General features: G+C 34.8%; 1 protein-coding gene across 4 annotated transcripts in view; it reads right to left on the bottom strand.

Annotated features, from left to right (window-relative positions):
• The window catches only part of ADK (adenosine kinase), a 295032-nt gene that overhangs the window by 204885 nt on the left and 68806 nt on the right, over positions 1 to 21341 (bottom strand). For all 4 annotated transcript variants that reach the window (XM_075758603.1, XM_075758601.1, XM_075758600.1 and 1 more), the window contains exon 4: positions 7078 to 7156. In XM_075758603.1, the coding sequence (XP_075614718.1) occupies positions 7078 to 7156 (79 nt within the window). The remainder of the gene's footprint in view (positions 1 to 7077; positions 7157 to 21341) is intronic.

The raw sequence follows: 21341 nt of genomic DNA, 5'->3' as shown, positions 1-21341 counted from the left end.
GGTTCAGAAAGCACAGAGCCTAATTCTCTTTGAAAAAAATGACCTATTTCCTTTGGGTCAACAGAAAGATACAGAAGTAAACGTTCTCTGCTTCACTAAGTAGGAGGAAAAAGTAATTTAGGGGACTTACTTGCACTTTCTGGGAGTACTATTCCAGAAACAGTTTTTGGAGAAAGATATTTGTGGCATAAGTGAATTTAAGCACACAATAAGCAGAACAGAGAACATTTCTAGTTGATGGTACGACAAATTCCATAAAACAATTATAGGTCCTGCAAAGTTGCATCACCTTCAAAAAATTGAGAGCATGCTTGGGGTGACCTCCCTGCTAACTCTCTCCTAGTTATGCATACTTGATACATTTTGAGGCCTACTCCCAAGCCAAACCTTTCTTCCTGCTATGCCTCAGTCTAAGAAATTGTATAGAAGTAATCCAGAAATTTTCACAAGTGAGGAAAACATCAAATTCATTACAGTTATATGCCCATTTGTACAGAATGATAGTCATTTAGTGATTTCCTCCTCACTTTCCTGAACACTGAAGAGTTAATATGATAGACTTTGTAGATTACATACAAGAAGTAATGCTTAGCCAAGGGTACTACTTTGCAAATACATACAAACCTAATTTTGAAGGCACGGAACTACTTGCAATGAGCTAGTTATATGTTTACAAGATTACAGCTTATATTCTTTAAAAAATGCAGTCCTGCCTGCAAGTTTTTTCATAGATAAATTTGTAATTTTACAGACTATTTTTGGATTAAGCATGACATGACCCAGTAGACGCATGTTTAATGTAAAGCAAGGTTTGGCTAATTACTCACATAAACAGTAAAAATTTAAAAGACATCTAAGCCTTCAGCACACTTTTTATAAATAAGCATGAATCTGTTCATTTTTCAAAATTGAATTCTCAAACTTGTCAGTTATTAGAATGTTAAAAAACACAGTCACTTTAGATTAACGGATCAAGTTAATCATCACTGAAGAATAAAAATTGGGATGAAGTTACAAGCCCTTGAAATATAGGCTGATACAGGGAAAGCATCATACTTCCCTGATGTACAGAAGATGGTGGGACACAAATGCTCAACATAATTTAGCATCATATTATTCTCTCAGTGTTATCCTTCATTTAAAAGAGTAAATAACCACATATTCTAGTTTAAAACCAAGCTTCTTTACAGTACTTAACAACAGTATGTAGGCATTTTGCAAAAATGTTGCACAGCCACAAAAACCCAAAAGCTTATGATCAGATAGCAAGAGGTAGTGTGGAAAAAAACAGGGAGTCATTACAATTTTCTGAGGTGTGTATTTTAAAAACATTATTGTGAAGTTCCAAAAGTATCTATATGAAAGCTTCCCAAGAACTATGCCTTATGTTTTTCCCTTATCTACCAGTCCTACAAAGTCAGCTTCTAATGTGTCAAGCTACATTCTTCCAAGTTCACATGGCATCACTAGTAATAAACTTGTGTAATGAGAATTTCACAATTCTTCTAAGGATGAATAAATGATAGAATATAGTGCTCTAACTGCTAAGTTAGGTCCACAGCAATAGCAGAATTGTTAGAATGAAAATAAGCTATTAAGAAATTGAGCATAAACCAAGAACACCCATTCTGAGGATGAAGAATGTGGCATTCTTTATATGCACTTCCAGAGAACCAAGAACAAAAGTGTGCTGTTTGTTGCCAAGGTTGTGTTTTTTAAAATCCAAGTTATAAAATTCTATCAAGTTAGACTTGAAATCCAGCACTTGAGTTAGAACGATAAAACTTCAAAGACTACTTCTTGCAATTCTAACCTCAGCACTCCAAAGTGAAAATAAACACTGATAAAAATCATGCAAATATGGCCTGGTCAGCAATACTTGCCCTGTCTGCAAGCTATCTGTTTTAGATACTTTAAAGTCATGAGCCCTATTAAAAGATTCAGATTTTTTTTTTCCTTTCCAGGTCAATGTCTGTTGCTAGACAGGCACAGTCTTAATTAAAATTACAGAAGGAAGCTGAGAAGTAGTAAAATACTGTCTTTACAAATCTGAATTTAGTTTGTTGGCAGAACTCTAAAACAATACATTATTTATGAACTGCATGCAGTTACATGTATGCATATTTTATAGATTTAATATAATGGATCCAATCATTTGGAGGGATTGCAAGAGCCCAGATTAAAGCAAGATGTCACATATCATATTAGATATAAAGCCAAAATTTAATGAGACAAGTAAAGGTCAGAGCAGCACACTGCAGTTTCAATTTGATACCCCCACTCTCCTCCCTGTTCTTAAGCATGCATCATAACTTCAACTTTAAACACAAAGCAAAACTAAAAGTTAGCATAGAAGGATAATTCCAATGCCAAGATCTCTAAACAAGCTGGAAAGCTAAACTTCAGTTTCTATTCCAGAAACTAAATGATTGCAATTCAGTTCTTCATCTCTAGTCCTCATTTTCCAAAGTTCCATCAAGCAATTTTCAGTGAATGATGCCTGATTAATTAAAGCTTGATCCAGCAAAGTTATTACCACTCCCTACTGGTGGGTTAAAAAAAAAAAATAAAAAAATATCCCAACAACTGTGTCCAATAGTAATATAGCACCTCTAGAAGTATAGTAACTACATTTTTTACTGATAATCTGGATTCCTACTGTTTTCTGTATTGTACTGCACTCAGGAAAACCCTTTATCATGATTCCTTTTCCCCTCTCCCATTCTTTATGGTTTGTCTCTGTTTTTCCACTCAGTACTAAAGTCTTCAATAAAAATATATTTATTTCAATATGACTTTTCCTTAAGGCCTTCAAAATACTCAATCTGTTCTACTTAGCCATCTTTTCTTTCAGGTGAACAAATTTACACCCAAGAAAGATGAGAGTGGACAAGGAAAAGCAGTGGGACAGTGAGGGACGCAAAATCAGAGAAACATTAGGATTTTTATACTGTTTTTCTCTTTCCAGATTACGTATTTCCTATCCTCTCAAACAGTTTTGTCTTTTCCCTCATACGCTTTTCTGTCTCCATTTTTTTCACTTTTCTGTCACTATTCCTTACCTAATATGAATTAGTATTTCCAAGATATAATTTGCTGTTAACTTAATCTCATTAGGGGATGACTAAAATGTAATCTCATTTATTTTATTTTCCATTTTTATGACTGTTACTGTTATTTCTGGAATGCATCAATCACTTCCTCCTCAACCCCATTCATAACATGAGTAGGCCAAGCCAAAACAATTTTGACTTCCTCACACTTTTCAAGATCAGTATATGTTCAAACAACTTTCATATCCCAGAAAACTTGAACATAAAAATCTTATCTCACTGGCTTCAGTACTGCTCTTCATCACTTTTATATTGCTCTTCGTACTCCCTTTCACCATTTTCAGGTATTTTAAAAAAAATATTATTGTATTATATAAGGTTTTTTATAAGTACACTTTTGAAAAGTAAGAGTGTGATATCTCCAGATTTCTGCCCCTTTATCGTTCATCTTCCATCCTCTCAATTTTTAATCCAACAGTTTTCTGTGTTTCTTTTGCAACAGAATAATTTTTCATTTGCTCCTTCTTTTCCTTTCACAGACCTTTTCCTCTAATGTATGTTTTGCCTCTGCTTCCACATTTCATTTTGCAGAAGTCTGTCTTCTCCATCATACATTAGAAGCATTTCTTCAAAAAAATCCTCCGATACATCCAGACATTTTTCTTTTTCTGACCCTGCTGAGATACCCTGTCCACATAATGGCCTGAGATACCCTGTCCACTTTGGGTAGTCAGCATTCAGCTTTTTGATTCTCACAACACTACAACCATCGCTCACTCCTGCAGAATGCCACACACTCTACTGCTGCTCTGCTGCAAGATAATATTCGAAAAAATACCAAGATTCCTTTTAATATCTTACCTGCTAAATTCTTCCTTCAAGGCTGTACTTCAGATCCTTCCTTTCTGTTAACAAGCTAGAAAAAAAAAATCTAATTCTACTCTTCACAGCTTGACTGCAATTCTGGTTAATTCTTTGCAAACATCTAAAATCTTCATGTCCATTATAGTTACTGCTACTTTAAAATTTTAGTTCCAAACCCCATGATTTAAGCTTCATTTTCTTCCCAGTTTTCTTCATAATTCAGATCTTCTTCCTATTGCCTCTTTCTGTGATTACCATTTCAAGTTTCTCACACATGATAAATATAGTATTTCTAAGGCTTTCTTTTTTTTCCTCTTTTTTTTTTTTAAGTTGACTTATCCTTTTCAGAAACAGAGATATAGTCTTTCTTGAGTAAATCTCTATCTTTGCAGATATAAAAGAAATATACAAAATATATGAGCATGTATAACAGAAGTGATGATCACCATATAACATGTAAGCAAGCATGACACATTAAACACATTACATACTGTAAGTGTCCCCATCCATTTCACCTGTAGGTATTTTTGTTTCAACATAGTTGAAAGAAAATCAGTTGCTTTTCTGACCCTTAAAGCAGCAAACTATTTGAAATAAACAATTAAACGACACTATTTATGAATTGCTTCTTAAATTGTTCTTTTTTTCCCCCCCAATCATTTTATTAGTTGCTCTCCAATTTTCCTACTGCACTTCTTAATAAAATACTGATTCTGCTCAGAAATGAACTTTATAAAAAAGCAGTTGCCAGACTTCAGAGGCCATTTGTTCATTTTCAGCCATTCTACTCAGACAGTTGTATTCCATTGCATTCAGGCTTCCAAGGATGCTTTTCTGTAACATGCCATTATTTCTTATCAACTTTTAAACAGTTGAAACAAACTTTTTTACTTTATATCTCTCAGTTTTTAGCATACTTTTTCAAGCTTTTCCCATAAAGTAACACAAGTTGAGAAATTACTAAGAGCTGTATTCTTAGGATTTCTTCCCCACGTCTTCTCACAGAGAATCCACATTCACTTAGATTGTGACTACCTCAGAGCTCTGAACTTATTTATTGGTCCTTTATTTCTCAACCATTCGTCAGGCTTCCTGAATCAGTCTTTGTTTTCTCCTCTTACTTTCAACAAATACATATATATTTAAGTGATTTAGACCTAAGATTACTTACACATTTATTCTCTCCAATATGCCAATGAATATTGCTGCAAAAATTCTTCCAGAATTTCTAGTTTGATTTTTGGTTTACATTTAAACTATTTTTTTTTTCTATCCTCACTTTTTTTTTTCCCTCTGCTAAAGCTTATAGAATAACAGCTTTTTTCAAGATTTCCAGAATTCTCTTTTCTCTCTCTTTCACTCTTCCATCCCTCTTTTTAAAGCCTCTTAGTGATGTTTTATGTTACTCATGCACAACTGTTTGAAGTTTCAATCTTATTTGAAACAAAAACTAGGAGATGACAACCCTTCTGGAGACAAATACAATTCCAGATGGCAACTGGAGTTGAATGAGGCTCTCAGCTCAGAGCCACGGTAAAAGGGAAAGTTCACTAACAAAACCCAATCAGTATAAGAAAGGAGCATTGACATAGAAACCCTTACATTACATTGAATCTAGGTTCTGTGTACTTCATAGCATAATTATTTAATAACATCTGGACTGATAGATTAAGAAACAGTTAAGTCTGAGACATAGTTTACTAATACATCAGCTGATGTCAAAGAGGTCACTTCAAGGAGAGATGGAAATAAAGTCCTGGGCTCTTGGAACACTTCAGAGTTTAGAAACTCTGAGTCTACTGTATGCATTTGCTTATAAACAAAAAGTTGACCTCTAATCAGCTGTCATGAAAGAGACATCATCTCTGCACCATCCCCACAGGTCAAGCAACAGTCATACTAACACAGAATGAATCCAATTAACTTGAGCTCTCCTGATGAAGAGGTTTTTTATACAGTATCAGAAAAAAAAAAATTGGCTTGACCACATAGTATAAAACAATAGCAACAACAAAATCCAAAAAAAGCTCTGAAAGCTGTCTATATTTAAAAAAACATAACCATTTCAGAATTATAATGCTATATACCATAAAACATGCAGATTAGATTTCTCTCTGTTGAGATTATTTTTATCATAAATATTTTCAAGACATTTCAGATTAAAGAAAATGAAAACCTTAGTAAAGAAGCAGCAACGATTTTGTACAGAGCAGCTATTATTACTATAATGAATGAATTCTTTTTATTGTTGAGGGCAACCTTTGTTAAATTATAACTTAATTTCTTCCAAATGTGCATTTAATGCTATCTGGCAGTAAGCTTTAATTATATAGGAAGTCTGGAAGTTAATAAGCCAGGATCATTAGCAAACATATTATAAATACAGTTTATATATTTTTATTTATAGGATTTGTACATCTATCACAATCTAAAAATATAAACACAGGTATACATTTAAAAGTATTGTGACAAAAGACATACTTTAACTATAGAAAAGTTAATATACCCAAAACCTAATTCATCATTACCGTTATTCATCATACCCATAGCCAGAAAAATTATCCTTGTATTTAAAAAAAGTTTTACATTTCTATCTTTTATGGACAAACTTTCAAGTTCTTATAGGATAAACATGGGTAGAATCACAGAACAATGCAGGCTAGAAGGTACCTCTGCAGGTCGCTAGTCCAACCTACCACTCACAGCCTCAAATTTGGATCTGGTTGCCCAAGGCTTCATCCTGGTAAGTTATGAAAATCTCCAAGCACAGAGATTCAACAACATCTCTGTTGAATCATTCTCATTGCGACTTTTTTCCCTCATTGGAAGATTCCTAACTGCAGCTAGGGACCTTGTCCTTGCCTCTTATCCTTCCACCATACACCTTTGACAAAAGCCTGCCTCTGTCTTCCATAAAACCCTCCCTTCCACTCCCAGGTAACATTGTAGTTGTAACTATAACCTTTAAAGAAAGTGTGTGAAAAGAATAAAAAGCACAACTTCAAAATAAATTGTGTCAAAAAATACAAACATAGTCTGAGCAACAGTACCACAAGCACCCACTCAGTAGTGCTGGTGACGAACACAGACAATACAGAGCATCAAGTTGATTCAAACTCAACACTTCAAATTATTAATAATTCTCTTTTTAAGTACAAACCTGGGCCACTTTAACGGAATTTTGAGTAGAACCACCAGCATGATATTCTACTTTGAACTTTTTCACAAGTTCTTCAAATCTGTTAAAAAAAAGTGGAGAAGAAAAAAGTCAAACTCTACTTTTCCCCCCCCCCCAAAAGAAGACATGAAGATTAGTAGTAGATGACATCATGTTATTTTAAAACAAGAAATTCAGATACAACAGCTGTTACACATGGTGCAAGATGGAAACACCTATTTAGATTTTGTCCAAATTACAAAGCAAAATGTGACATCAACTTGAATCCTTCACCTTAAAGTTGCAAGTGGAGTAAATAAAAAAACCCCACCATTATCTGAAACATAAGATTGATTACAATAAACTGTTAGATCATAAAATATACGCCTGAAGAAAAATTATATAAGTGAAGATGTTCGGATGCTTATTCCACCTCATTAAAGCTAGAAATAGAATGTAAAATTGAGAAGATTGAGGAGATCTTGTATCTAATTCAAAATTAACTTGAACCAAACAATGGTGCTATGTTTTAAGTTTCATATGAAATAGTACATTTTGACAGGTGAAGAACAAATCTACTGGTATGTAAGAAAATCTGATAACAGAAAAGCCAAGTGTCTCCAGATGAACTTTCAAATCCTTCAAGTCATACTACTATGAAAACATAGCATTCTCTGGTAACATTCAGTAGTATATTATTAGCTTTGAACATTAAAACAAACATTTAAACTTTTAATGGAAATATATACCCTTATATTTCAGATCAAACTGTAGGGTTAAGACCTAGATAGAGTACTGTAAGATACCCTTCCATGTCTAGGATTTATTTTGCATCTCTGATCACAGTACATCACAGCTTAAGAACCAGCCTTCTCTCTAGTCACAGGGAAGTAAAAAAGGGAAAAGGGAAGCAAAGTGTCACAGAAAAGGGAACTAGAATGAGTAAATTGTGGAGACTGCAGGGAGGCTGTGCACAAATACTGCGTCATGCCTTTAAGTTCTAAGCACACTTCAAAATGAGTGGATTAAACTGCAGGATTAACAACCTCAGGAGACATTAGTCTCAGAAGAAAGTACTCCTGCAGGCAAGTTAAAATGTTTACTGTAACATTTGTTTGCACATTTGAGGTTCAAGATGACCTCAAGGTCAACCCTAATTAATAGCATAGATTTGCCCTTAAGGTCTATTAACATTAGATGTTTAACTTTTAACAAATGAAGCTTGCCCAGTTAGATGTATTTCAACACGTTTTATTGTATTCACCTTTAGCATCTTTTAAAACAGTGACACATCTTTATTTCAGACAGGTATTTATATCTGCCAACCTTACCTTTCCTCTCCCCCTCACAACCCCCATCTCCTCAGAGTACGTGAACAACGGCTTTGGGGATAGATGTGTCAAGTAATGACTTGTTTGTTTAAAAGGTTTTGATTTTCAATACCACGTTACTAATAAAAGCATTTTTATTTCTACAGTACTTTCCATTTAAAATGTTTGAATAATGAGCTACTCACCCAAGCAAAGTACCGATGGGCAGACAATTAGAAAGAACTAAGAACTAAATTACTACATATGCTTTTCACAGTTATCCACACTACTAATTATCCACCAATTCTGTGTCAAGCAATTGAAACCCCAAATGATAGCAAGTAGCTGAGAGTGGGAAAAAATAACAAAAAACAACAGGTCTCCTAACAATTGCTTCTCAAGCAAAGACATACACACCATCATGAAGCAATTAAGTATTTTGGCAATATTTTTACTTTAATTTAATTGACATTTTACCTTTTCAATCAATTTGCGTGTGTACTGCCCAAATCACATGGTTATTATTGTATATCTACAAGCATGCCAACTGATATTTTAATTCCTTTACCTAGAGACATCTAATGTTTCTATGTCCATATTATTTAATGGCACATTAAACCTTATAAACTTAGTATATTGTAGTTGATCACCTACATTAGCAGCTCTCAATCTAGATGAGTAGGTATTTAAATGCTTATCTTATAGTTTGAATTAATAAAAGCGGTGGTATCTGAATTTGGGGGAAAAAAATGGAAACAGACTTAAAATACTGTCTGTATTATGAAAATTTCAAGGTGACACTATATAATCTAAGAAATAATCTCAACAAATTATTTTACAATTACCTAATAGAATAAGACAAACAATGGCAATTGTCTTTTACTGTTTCAGATTGAACATTGAAAGACCTGACTCCTTTTCTTCAAATTAAGATACCAAACCCAACACCTCTAAAGGACTCTTATATAACATAGAATGAGAATTCGTACAAATGCAAGAAAAGTAATTTTTGCTTGTTATTGTCCACGATACATCAAAAGGATGATATAAATTGTGTTGTTTTAATCCACAAGAGCCTGATAACCAAGTTGTATCAAGAATGACCTCAAATTTAAGAACGCCAATAGCTTTTTGTCTTAAGTTGATGAACAGTTAGATGGACATTTTTCTAAATGTCAGCAGATGGCAGAGGCACCGTGGGAACACTGACTTTGTCACTGTCTGCTGTATGTCTGACCTGCAAAGAGAAGACTGTCATTCCAGGATGCCTCAGAAACATGGTATTTGCCTTTATAAAATTCTCCATTTTAAGGAAGGAAGTTCAACAGTAGAAACTGCTCTGAGGCCCGGGAATGCTAAACAGAGCTTCTGTGTGTGCTTCAGGACTAAACTGTTATCACATTTAGGATAATTCAAGAAAATTAGAACCTTATGTGCAAGATTGAATAATATTTTTGTTTTACGTTCTGCAATTGTTGGTTTTTCTGAGTATTTCTTAAGGCTGTGCTATATCTGAGAACTGTGACCCTTTTCCTGACCTAGCAACATACCATTATCTTAAATAACAGAATAATAAATCCCACAATCAGCACCATATAGAGGGGCCCCTATTTTTGGTGTGATGAATTTGTTCACCACATTACAGCATATTTTAACAAAAACAAGTTTCCATTTGCAGCAGCATATGTTTTCAGCTGTGATACTGCTGATCAATTCTAGTGCTGACCAAAGAGGATATGTTAATGTTTTGCTCAATTATACTAAAGGCCATAGCACTTCTGTCAGTTGATTTTTTTTTCCTCCCCTTTTTTAAAAAGGATTGACACCTAATTGAACTTGATACTGAAAGGTGAGCCTTTTCAGTAGCTTCACTTTCAACAGAATTAACGGCTATTAAAAAAAAAGGTGTAAGAAGGTAATGGAAGAAGCTATTTTATAAAAGAATACAAACAAGAATGAGAATAAAATTTTTATGCCTTTTTTAAACAAAATACACTCCTTACATTACAGGAGGTTGAGGCTTACATTTAAAAGGCACAGAGTCCTCTTACATATGCCCTACCATTACCTCAAACTGGAGACAGCTGTTAGAATTTCCCCCCAGTAAGTCAGTGACAATTTCACCACCCTGTTTGTCACTCAGACCATTCATAACCTGAGCATCATTATCCATCTTCTCTGTGTCCTCTTTCCAAACTATGTTTAAACCTTACACTATTCCTTCTCATAGCACCTCTTAAAAAGCACAATTTCCTGTTCTATACAGATAAATGCACTCATCTTAATATCTAATCCCTTCAGACAGCTGCAAATATCAGCTGTGTTGGCTATTCCCCTGACCAGCTTGCCTCTCTCCATACCCCTCTTCTAGCCCCTTCTCAGTCACTTCAAGCAGAAGCCACTTCTCTACATTTTCAAGGCCCTGCAAAGCATTATGGCACTGAATGTACCATTCTTCATTCGGTACATTTAGATTTACAACAGCCTCCGGGCACAAAGAAGTCAACAAAAATACCTTTTCTCTCACTAACCCATGATATCATCCAATGTCCAGTTACCAGAATTTTCTATGAATATTAGCAAATCTACTTTAAATCCTCCTTCAGACTATCTTTCACCATAATGTCTAAAAAAAGTCATCAGTAAGGCTGTGTGATTTCCTGAGGCTATTCTCCAGCCTAATGATTGGCAATGCTCTCCTGGATCAATACTCATATCTTGTAACTCGCTTTATACACAAAATCTGAGGCTTTTTTCAGCTGGGACTATCTTCTTTTCTATGTTACACAGCAACAAATACAGTCATGTTTGACTCACCATGGTTTCAAAACCAAACTGACAACAAAAATAAGCACATAAAACATTCCCTGCAACTGAAGGCACATAACATAAGGCAATGGAGCTACAGTAAGGAAAATTAAAGCAATTCAAGTAATGCTGTTTTTTGACAGAATTTACAGCAGACTACAAAGAAGCTCTTTTTGAAGAGTAAAATGACCATAGAACACCAACATTTAACCGTCTTATATAGAGAGAGCACCAGGGAAAAACACTTCTGATGCATATGTCAGAAGCTACTTATCTGCAAGAAATAGAGAAAAGTAATCTCTTGTTTTTCTGCAGAGTATGTTGCCCTGGATATCTTTTGATATATCTGCTTATTACCTAAGATGTACTCAACACATACATCAGCAGGGAGCTACACTTTTAAAAAAATCAGCTGCCAGAAACAGCTAGAGAGGAGAGAAAAAGAATTTTTGCCCTTTTTGCTTTTGTACGCCAGATAACAACAGCCTGAATGTAAGACAAAAATCTGGTTATTTTTTATAATAATAATAATACTACTACCACAATATTTCCAGTGTATTGTATGGTTTTGTTCAGTGTTATAAAAACCTTCAAAAACACTAAGATGAAAACCTCTTAAATAACCAATAAAAGGTTGCAAGTTGCACATAAGTCTAACTTTTTCTTTGGAGGTAAGTTGGGGCTGGGGAGGCAGCCTTTTTTGATACCTCTAGAGAGGAAGGTAGACTCAGATTTGGTATGTTTTCAAGCTATTGGATGAATTTTAATTAGATTTTAATTAAAAATCATAATTAATGGTGATTCTGACACCTTTCCCAGATATTTATTTTTAGTTGGAAGTAGTCATATTAAAACATGGCAATAGCTTAAATGTTCAGCTGTGAGAAGAACCAGACTAATACACTGACAGTTAGATGTTTGATCCTTTTAATTGCATTTTTTTAAAATCTACTAAATCTTCAAATTAAGTAACCTGTGTCAGAATGTCTATGAAATCACTCGATAAATTAAAGAAAAAAAAAATACGTGAGAGAGTGAGCATCATATTATACCACCTGTTTTAATAGTACTAAAAGCTCAGTAAAACTGCAACCGAGTACCAAATATTATTTCCATTTTTTAAGAAAACCCTCAAGGAATAAATCAACACAAACAACTAAATAATGCCAAACCTGCATCCTGATTGTTTTGCAGGGCATGGCAGAAGTACTTATGCATACATCTGGACAAGCCTGTCGTCTGTCACATTCTCAGCTTCATCACAGCCTGGGCCAATGCCAGAACGATGCAGGCAGCCACACCATCAGGCAGATGGGGCACATGTTGTGGAAAGACAGCCCTCCCTGGTCAGTGTTAGCAGGCAAGCTGAAGCCCTTATAATTTGATCCTAAGTAAAATCTAATTCAGATTTAAAGAAAAAAGTCTAATCTCAAAATTTAAACATTCTAATTAAACAACAAGACATTATTTTTAAAAACATAAGTAAAAGGGAGAATACTGCAGGACAAATACTGTGGGTAAAAAGAAAAGCAATTCATATTTTTAACTGTAGAAAGTGTACCTAATTTCTCTGCCTAAACTGTACAACTCTGTTGAAACTCTAGAAAGGATAGTTTTGTATATGAACTATTTCATCCCTAGTCTTTAACAGATAAGCAATTAAGATTGAGATGCAGATATAATTCGTTGTCTTACTTAAAATTGAACCTGAAAGAGCAAAAATATTGCCTTTTAGAAATGAGGTACAACCAGAGGTGTACATGAGAAAACTTTACAACAGCTCCTTGGCAATGACTGATTTTACCCAGAGTTAGTTCTTCTCCTTATTAGCTTGGCACAGAATTAAAGAGCTTGGGAATGGGTAGGGGAGTGGAGGAGAAAAATGAAACATACTAAAAAGGAAGTATTGGAGACAGGTTAGCACCAGGGACATATAACACAACAGAAAGCTAAATGTGTTAGGAATAGGATTGCTACAATTGAATATAGCAGATTATCATATTTTTATCCTTTATTTACTAAAGTTCAGAAAACAGTGACTCTTCATGGAAGTATTTACTGTTGCAAACTAGAATTTCACATAAAGTATTTTCCTAATCACCTCATCCAAACAAACAGCAAATGAAAAAAGCCAGTAATTCCAACCAGGTTAGGATTATGAGTACCAAATGTTAATATATGAAAGAAGAAAAAAAATGTATAGGCAAATTGCAAGATTCATAGCTTTGAAATATTTTACCACAAATGTTAGCGAGGTTGAAAAAAATGCACTTAAATGTCAGTTTGATAAAAGCCAAAAGAACATTTTCCACATGTGTTTGCATTTAGGCATATTGAAACAAGATGGAAAAAGTAACAGTCATTCAAATGTAAGGTTAAAACATCAGCTCTTAAGGATCATGATTTAAAGACATTTCTCAAAGGTTTGGTTGTTGTTTTTTTCTTTTCTCAGCAAAGATTCAGGCAAATTTATGCATGTATACTTGAAAAGCCCCCCTTATTTCAGATTATCTGGATATCTTCCTCCTCTACATTATTTGAAAAATGTACATGATTACACTCAGAAACATCAACTACCACAAGGCAAGTTTTACTGTTGATATTCTGAAATGCTGTAAGAAAATGAAAAAACTATACCACTAGATTATGAAAAGATTACAGTTCTGATTCTAACTGTCACTAAACACTACAGATACATAGACACATTATATATACACAGAGTACCTTCATGAACCTTAAAATGTATATTATATATGACTGCTATAGTATAGGTCAAGAAGACTAAAATTTCTCCATTAAATTTCTAATCAAAACATTTAAAAAAGTTTTATCTGAGGATACATAACCAGAAATATTATTAGAGTATTTCCCTCAGTTCAGTAATTCACTACAAGTTTATGCTTCCCCCCCCGCCCCCCGTCTTTTTGGAAGAAGATCTTCCCAAAGATCAGCCAAGACTTGAAAATTTTGCAGATACATTTAGGGATTTGCACCATAGTATTTGTTGCAAAACACCGTAGCCAGAAATAGCTCCCTACCCTTATGCATAGCCAATAAGAATCTAAAGACATTGCAGGCAGGGAAAAGTATGTAGCCTTTACCTTCTTCATCCTTGGATGTGGCAAGGTATGTTCTGGAGCACTAAACAACAAGGTCATTTCCTTTGTTATTTCTCAGTGGTTTACAAAAAATATTTACACTTGCTCCTGATGTTCCCAGTATACATTTGGCAGCTTGTATACAAGAATACTACTTCCAAAAAAGCTCTGTTGTTTTCTGTTGACTTCTCATAAGTAGCATCAGAAGAATACATGCTTTCTGAGACCTACCAGAAAATTTCTCCTGTCCAGATTTCCCTGCTAACTAACCAATGAAAGGGCAAGCTGTTTACCATATTACAGAGTAGTATACTACTTAATCCTGTTAGCATCAATAATTTTGCCGTACAAGAAAAATGCAGGAACACAAGTAACACTGACTGGTTTTAAAAATAAGACTAGATTTACAAAATTAAAAGCAAATTAGAGATCATAATCCTAATTATGCAACAATCACATGAGACTGCAGTAGATGCTTCCCACTTGGCACAGTGGTGACCAGGTGTTAACTGTCAATAAACCTTTAGTGAATGCTAATTGAAACTGCTGTTTCACAAGCATCAACTTACTCCAGCTCACATCAAAGTGAAAATTTGTTTAACTTAATAGAATATTTGCCAAGAATATTTTAATATTAGAAGTATTCAGTCATCAAAAAATCTTAGACCTTATCTTTGCTACAATTTAGATTATCTAAAGCTGTAGTACAAATCATATTAAGCTGCTTGTAAAGAGCTGACAAAAAAATAAAGATGTATGCACGCTTGCACTTGGTAGAGAAATATTTCAATATAGTAACCTTACAATTTGTACTTTTATCTATAAATACATCAAAACAGTAAAAAAATTAACCAAGTTGCAAAGTTTGAGTTCCAATTCAGAGTTGACAAAATATCAGAAAGTGATTACGTGTTTATTTTAAGTAGGTGGCACTGGAAACTGCAAAAGGAATCAACTTTTTATTCTCGACATCTTAAGATACTTGGGGGGAAAAAAAAGATTGAAGAAAGAAGGAACCAGAACTGTTCAGAAGGGATAACATGGAAATACATTGTATTCACTTTTGGAAGAGACAAAAACCTGGCTCTCCTACAAGCAGGAGAACTTACGGTGGTGGGATGACATCCAAGGACTGGATACATAGAATAGACTGCTACCTGATAAGATGCATTAATTGCCTACAAGGGAGACAGTTATGGGATAATCTATAGTCAGTGTAGTGTACTCAAACTAGCCATAAACAGATGAGATCAGGATTTGGAAGCAGTCTAGCCCAGCAGCCTGATGAAAAGTTCATTCTTTCTGCTGAAACACAGGGCAAGTTTTCCCATGCACACTTCCATGCCACTGCAGTTAAATTGCTTCTGATACTAACACCAACTTACAGGTTTCTCAAGTATTTTGACCACAACACTATGGTCTGCAATGTAGATATATGCCAAATTTCTAAAATGCAAAATATTAATCTTTACTAACCCAGTCTAAGCCCCATGTGTTATTTAGGAGCAGCGTACACTGGTAATATCAGAATCATTAAATGTGATTGGTTTAAAGCAGTTGGTACAGTGGTTTCAGTAATATGGAAAGATGGGTTAAAATAGTATCAGTTGAAGAGTCATATTTGCTCATAATGCAAAACTATTTATCTGAACAAGGTAAGATAAAATTTTATCTTTTATCTCAATATTCCATTGATAATTGAAAAAAAGCAAGCCCAAACAGCTAAATAATCAACGGAGAATAAAAATTATTAGCTCTAAAGGAAACATCCTTTTGCCACCAAAACAGAAAGGCCCCTTCAGACTTGTAATATGCTTTACAAGAGGAAGATATGTAAACAAAAGAAGGTAAACACATAAATTGTAAGTGGCATTAGAAGTCCCACAGTTGACAAAAAGACTTGACACTGATGTTATTCTTTAAATAATTTCCTTTATAGAATAGGGTTTGGGGTTTTTTTTCCTCATCTTTCATACAGTTCTCTCTAAATCTTCACATAGCTTTTTTCTAAATGAATCGTTTGCACTACCGGATTCTGAAATTTCAGTAATAGAAAAATGAAGCAACCAGATTAAGAACTTTGATTAATTACTCCTACATTAAGTTTTTTACTTGAGTGGTGATATTTTCAGCTATACAACAAAGCCTCCCATGTTGTATCAGCACAAAACCTTCAAACTTTGACAGAAGAGGTCAAAGGAGAGACTATGAATTGTACACAGAAAGGAAAAAAAATATTTAAAATATATTCTTCAGTATGAACCAAAATCCTTAAAAATAATAAACTGTATGTTGATGAATTTGGGGTTCTCTCAGGGATGCCAGCCTTATATAGGGCTTATCTAGTTAGGAATCTTTCCAGAAGATTCCTAGAACTAGATAAAATATTCAGATTTCCGGAAGTGAACAATGTTCTGAATTAGGAAGCAACTACATATTCTTCTTTATCTGTAAAAGGTGACTGTCTCCAATTAACCTTTTTTCTCAAAAATGTTTCACTGTTATATCATTACTAGGCTCTTCATCAGTCTTCTAGTTTTTGAGATTTTCATATACATAATACAATAATAATAATAGTCAGTGCATGCTTATTCTTACAGAGAGATAAGTCTCCATTTCAACGTATTTTCTAGTTGAAGCTTTAGTTACTTGACAGAATATTTCCTGCAGAGATTAGCCTATTATTATTTGCTACAGACCCTCTCTGAAAGCAAGAAGCCCATTTTCTCCAGATGACTCATTAACAAGCACGACAGAATGAAGTGTTCCAGCCTGAAATGCCAACAACTAAAAATAACTCATCCCACAGCCTATGACAATTCAGTCCATCTCTTCACTCCATAGGCACAATCTCAGAGGGTCACCTTTTGGGGAAAAAAATTAGCATATGCAATGAACAGGGGGGGAAAAACACACACCCAAAAATCACAACTTACAGAAAAGCTGCAAGGGAATAGTACTGCATAAATAATTTCAAAAAACAGTGTTCCAAGCAGCACTAAAAGGCTAATTCCACAGAGAGCAGCAATTCATGGACTGAAAGGAAAAATCCAAACATTTGACCCAAATATGACAACATCGAGAGGCTCCCTCTGATAAACCGGTCATTTTGACTTCCCCTGTCTGTAAACACCCTGCCACTACAACACTAACAAGACATCTTTAGTGATACCCTGTGTTAGTCTTCATGCTATTGTTAAGCTTATGGTCAGCTGTTAAGTTTCACAGAATCACACCAGCTCTTTTGCTGAACAGTATTTCTAAAAAGCAGCATTTAAATTCTTTCATGCATAACTCCTGTGATTATCTCCCCTCCCAAGAAGGCTAGAATGAAGGAGAAAGAAACTTACCTTCTTAGCCTCAGCCCTGCAAAAACTAGGAAGAAAAAAACCCCCCTGTCTTTATGAAGCATAGAAATACATTATTGACTGGGAAGTGCAGAAACTCAGCAGCTACATACCACTGAAGGTTAATTTCTATGTCTGGAAAGCTGCTGGAACAAAATACCAGTGCACTAAACTGTCACACAGTGACCATTAATTTGATATTAACATTTTCTTCAGAAATCAATATGCATTTCCTTCTTCAACAAGATAACTGGCCTAGTATGAAACAGAGGAAAAATAGACATAAAATCTCAACTTTAAAAATATTCCTGGCATTTTGTCATGTGACATTCTCATAAGCAAACTCAGAAATATGAAATAAAACTAAGTATACTTAAGTTGTTACACCAGTAACTGAAAAGCATCAACTAAAACTATAGTTTTCTATATAATCAAATTACATCTCAGGCTTGGCCCAGATGTGATTATTCTGTTCTGTTTTGCAGTCAGTATTTTAGATAATCAGGCACCTAAACATAGCAAAACCTAAACAGATTTAAAAAAAAAATAATTACTTTGCTCAATGTTCTAAATATAATTAAGATTTAAAAAAATCTAAATCTTTTAAGATGAATGCTAGTGAGGAGTAGCACTGATGAAACAGAAGTTTAAGAAACAAGTACCAAACAAGAAGTAACTGGGATTAGGCAGCAGTACCATTGCTGGTGGGGGTGGTGAAGGGAGAGGTCTGAGGGTAATGGAGGACCAAAAATGTACAAATCCGTCAACAATGTAACTCCATTGCGGCAGCTGTGGGAGCTGTGGGAGCAGGAGGGTGTATGTTTTTCTCGAATACAGTAGTAAAGATGACAAATGTTAGATGCAAGGAAAATGTACTCTTTTCTACTCAATACGAAGACCCCAACTATCAAGTCCAATTTTGGTAGCCTACATTGAGATGAAAAGCAGTCCTGAGAATTAATTGGAAGTAGAATAAGAGATATTAAAACATGATGTATAGGATTGAAGAAACTGAGTTTAGTCAAGTAAAGAAATGTCCAGAAACAAGATGGACAGTTGAATAATGACTCTTACAAAGAAATCCAACAGCATTTCTTCATATCCCTTGCAGGCAGGAAGAAATGAGCTTAACTAAGACTTAGACTATACCTTACAGAAAGCTGACCACATGTAGCGAGACATCCTACATAGAGGGGGGAGAATCTCCTTCACTCACACTTTGAGAATGGTTAGACAAACTTTTAGATATTCCAGCTACATATGTCTAGCTTGGTGCTATACAATGGACTTGAGGCTCATAACAGCCCTCTGTGTCTGTAATTAAAAGTACGGGAGAAAACTGAATGACATTTCCTCAGTTTTCTTATCTCTAGATTGAACATTCCTTTAATCTTCCACACATAACAACATAAAAGCTCCCACAGAAGAGAAACCAACATACAAGGATACTGATTGCAAAGGAGCTCACCACACAGTTTTTGAAGACGACAAAAGTCAACAACTCATTTTGTTTCAAATGTAATCTTTCACATTAAGGTCACAGAAGATAGAGAATACCCAGCTAAGAAATCAGACAACTGTAATGAAGTTCCACAGAAACCCAAAGCAATCACAACCACTTCAATTCTACCACTCCAAGTGGCAGAAACATTTATTTAACTTCCCCTTTCACAAATAAAGAAAAATATTTTAAATAATAATAATAAAAAAACACTCAAAACTGTACCTAAATCTCCTGTTGGAGAGAGGAGAAAAAGGAAAATGCCTAAGAATACGAAGAAGAAAAAAACCCCAACCACCCACAGATCCTTTTGTAGTAGCTGTAGACATTCCAGTATTAAGCATGATGAGAATGATGCAAGAGCCCACAAGACTAGAAAAATATCTCAAAGAGCAATTTTGAACACCTAGACAAGACCAGAATCAGAGTTTCCAAGGGGAAATCTGAATGTCCTGAGGTTGATATGTGAGATCATTTTTAGAAAACTTATTTTTTAAGAGGATGTCAAGACCTCCCTTTGAGTGAGGTATGGGTACACATGAAGTAAAAATAGTCCTGAAACAATAAAGGACCCTGACCTAAATACTACTGCTCATGTATAAGATCGGCCAGGTTGAAAAATCTCAGTGTTATGATTGTTCACTGCTCCTCCCAAAACAAACGGAGGACATCATCATGTCAGAGTGAAAATCAATGGTATTAACACCATAAGCAGCTTTCATCCTCATCACTTTACAAGGGAAACAGTGAGAGACTGAAATAGGCATAGAGCAGAGCAACTGGCATAATCAAAGTAACGGAAATGCTTTCACATTAATGAAGATGACCAGGACATGGTCTAGAAGAGTCAACAATGGAGAGAAACAACCAAGATTTAAAAATTTATCAGTGGAATAGGTTGTGAATATTCACGTCATCTCACAATACAAGTGAGGGGCATAAATGAACCAAGTTAGTGACAGATTCCAAAGATGGAAAATAATATACTTTTACAGAATGTATAGAGAAGCTATGGCACTTCTTTCTTAGCAGACTATGAATGTCAGAAGCATACTGGATTCAAGAAATTACTGGATAAATGAATGGAGAAAACATCTAACAAAATTTATTTGGTACAAGAGAAAAATCTCTCTCCCTACTTCCCATCTCCATTTCACAAACCACTTAAACATTATTTGTTGGAAGCTGGGAGAATATTCAACACAAATATAGAAATTCAGTAATGCTTGCTATATTTCAGTCCTTCCCTCCAGTCTCAAACGCTAGAAATTGAGCCTTCGAACTGACTGGATGTGGCCATAACTACGTTCTTACATAACACCAATCAGAGGTACATAAGCCATTTCAGCTGTTTTAAGTAGCCTTCGTCACCATGACATACTGCTTTGTTATTGAGAAGACTTGGGCAGGGTATTATATTTATGTTAGTGCAGCTGAACCACTTGCGAAAAAACATTCGGCCCTTACGCCAAAGGCTAGCCAATGTTCACCATATTACAGCAATGCTACCCAATTCAAACACATTTCAAGTATATTTTCTGTAGTGCATGTAGTTTTGTGGGATGATCCACAGAGAGCACTACTGAGTGGAGAGTTTGAAGAAAGTTTCTCTACCTGACAGAAGACAGTGGGTGACTCCTCTCTAAGATTGAATATACCACTCTGTATGGGAACACCTCTGCAAGAGCTTGACTTTGTTCACAGACAAAGCCTATCTTTTTTCTAGCAGGAGCTCCTGATTTAGTTTTACATAATTTGAGACATTCTTCATATGGTGAGACTATTTCCCTCTCCAATTTTTACTCACTAATTATACTGTAGAAATAGTAAAAGTTTAAAAAAGGCCTCCCTCCAAATCCTTTCTGAGATTAGAGAAGGCAAAAAAGAAGGTTGAAAACAAACATATTTATCCTGACTCTCTCCAATTAAGAATGACCAGTGGTAGTGAGAAAATTACAACTTTATACATGAAACGTGCCTGAAAGTTTTGTTATAGAGCTGTTATTTGTATCAAGATCATATACAAGTCAGTAGAAACGGAAATACATCTGATCAAAGAACAAGTTTAACCGAAGCAACTTGCAACATTTTCTCTTTTTGTATGCCAGGTAATTCTTTGAGTAAAAAATTTCAACCAAGGTGGATTAAGACCAAAGAATTAGGCTTTTAGAAAATATGTTCTAACTAGGTTATTATAAAAGTC

The sequence above is a fragment of the Balearica regulorum genome, chromosome 7 (assembly GCF_011004875.1).
Source record: "Balearica regulorum gibbericeps isolate bBalReg1 chromosome 7, bBalReg1.pri, whole genome shotgun sequence".
Lineage (NCBI taxonomy): Eukaryota > Metazoa > Chordata > Aves > Gruiformes > Gruidae > Balearica > Balearica regulorum.
Note: the sequence above shows the minus strand (reverse complement) of the source record. Positions and strands in the feature narration are given on the sequence as shown.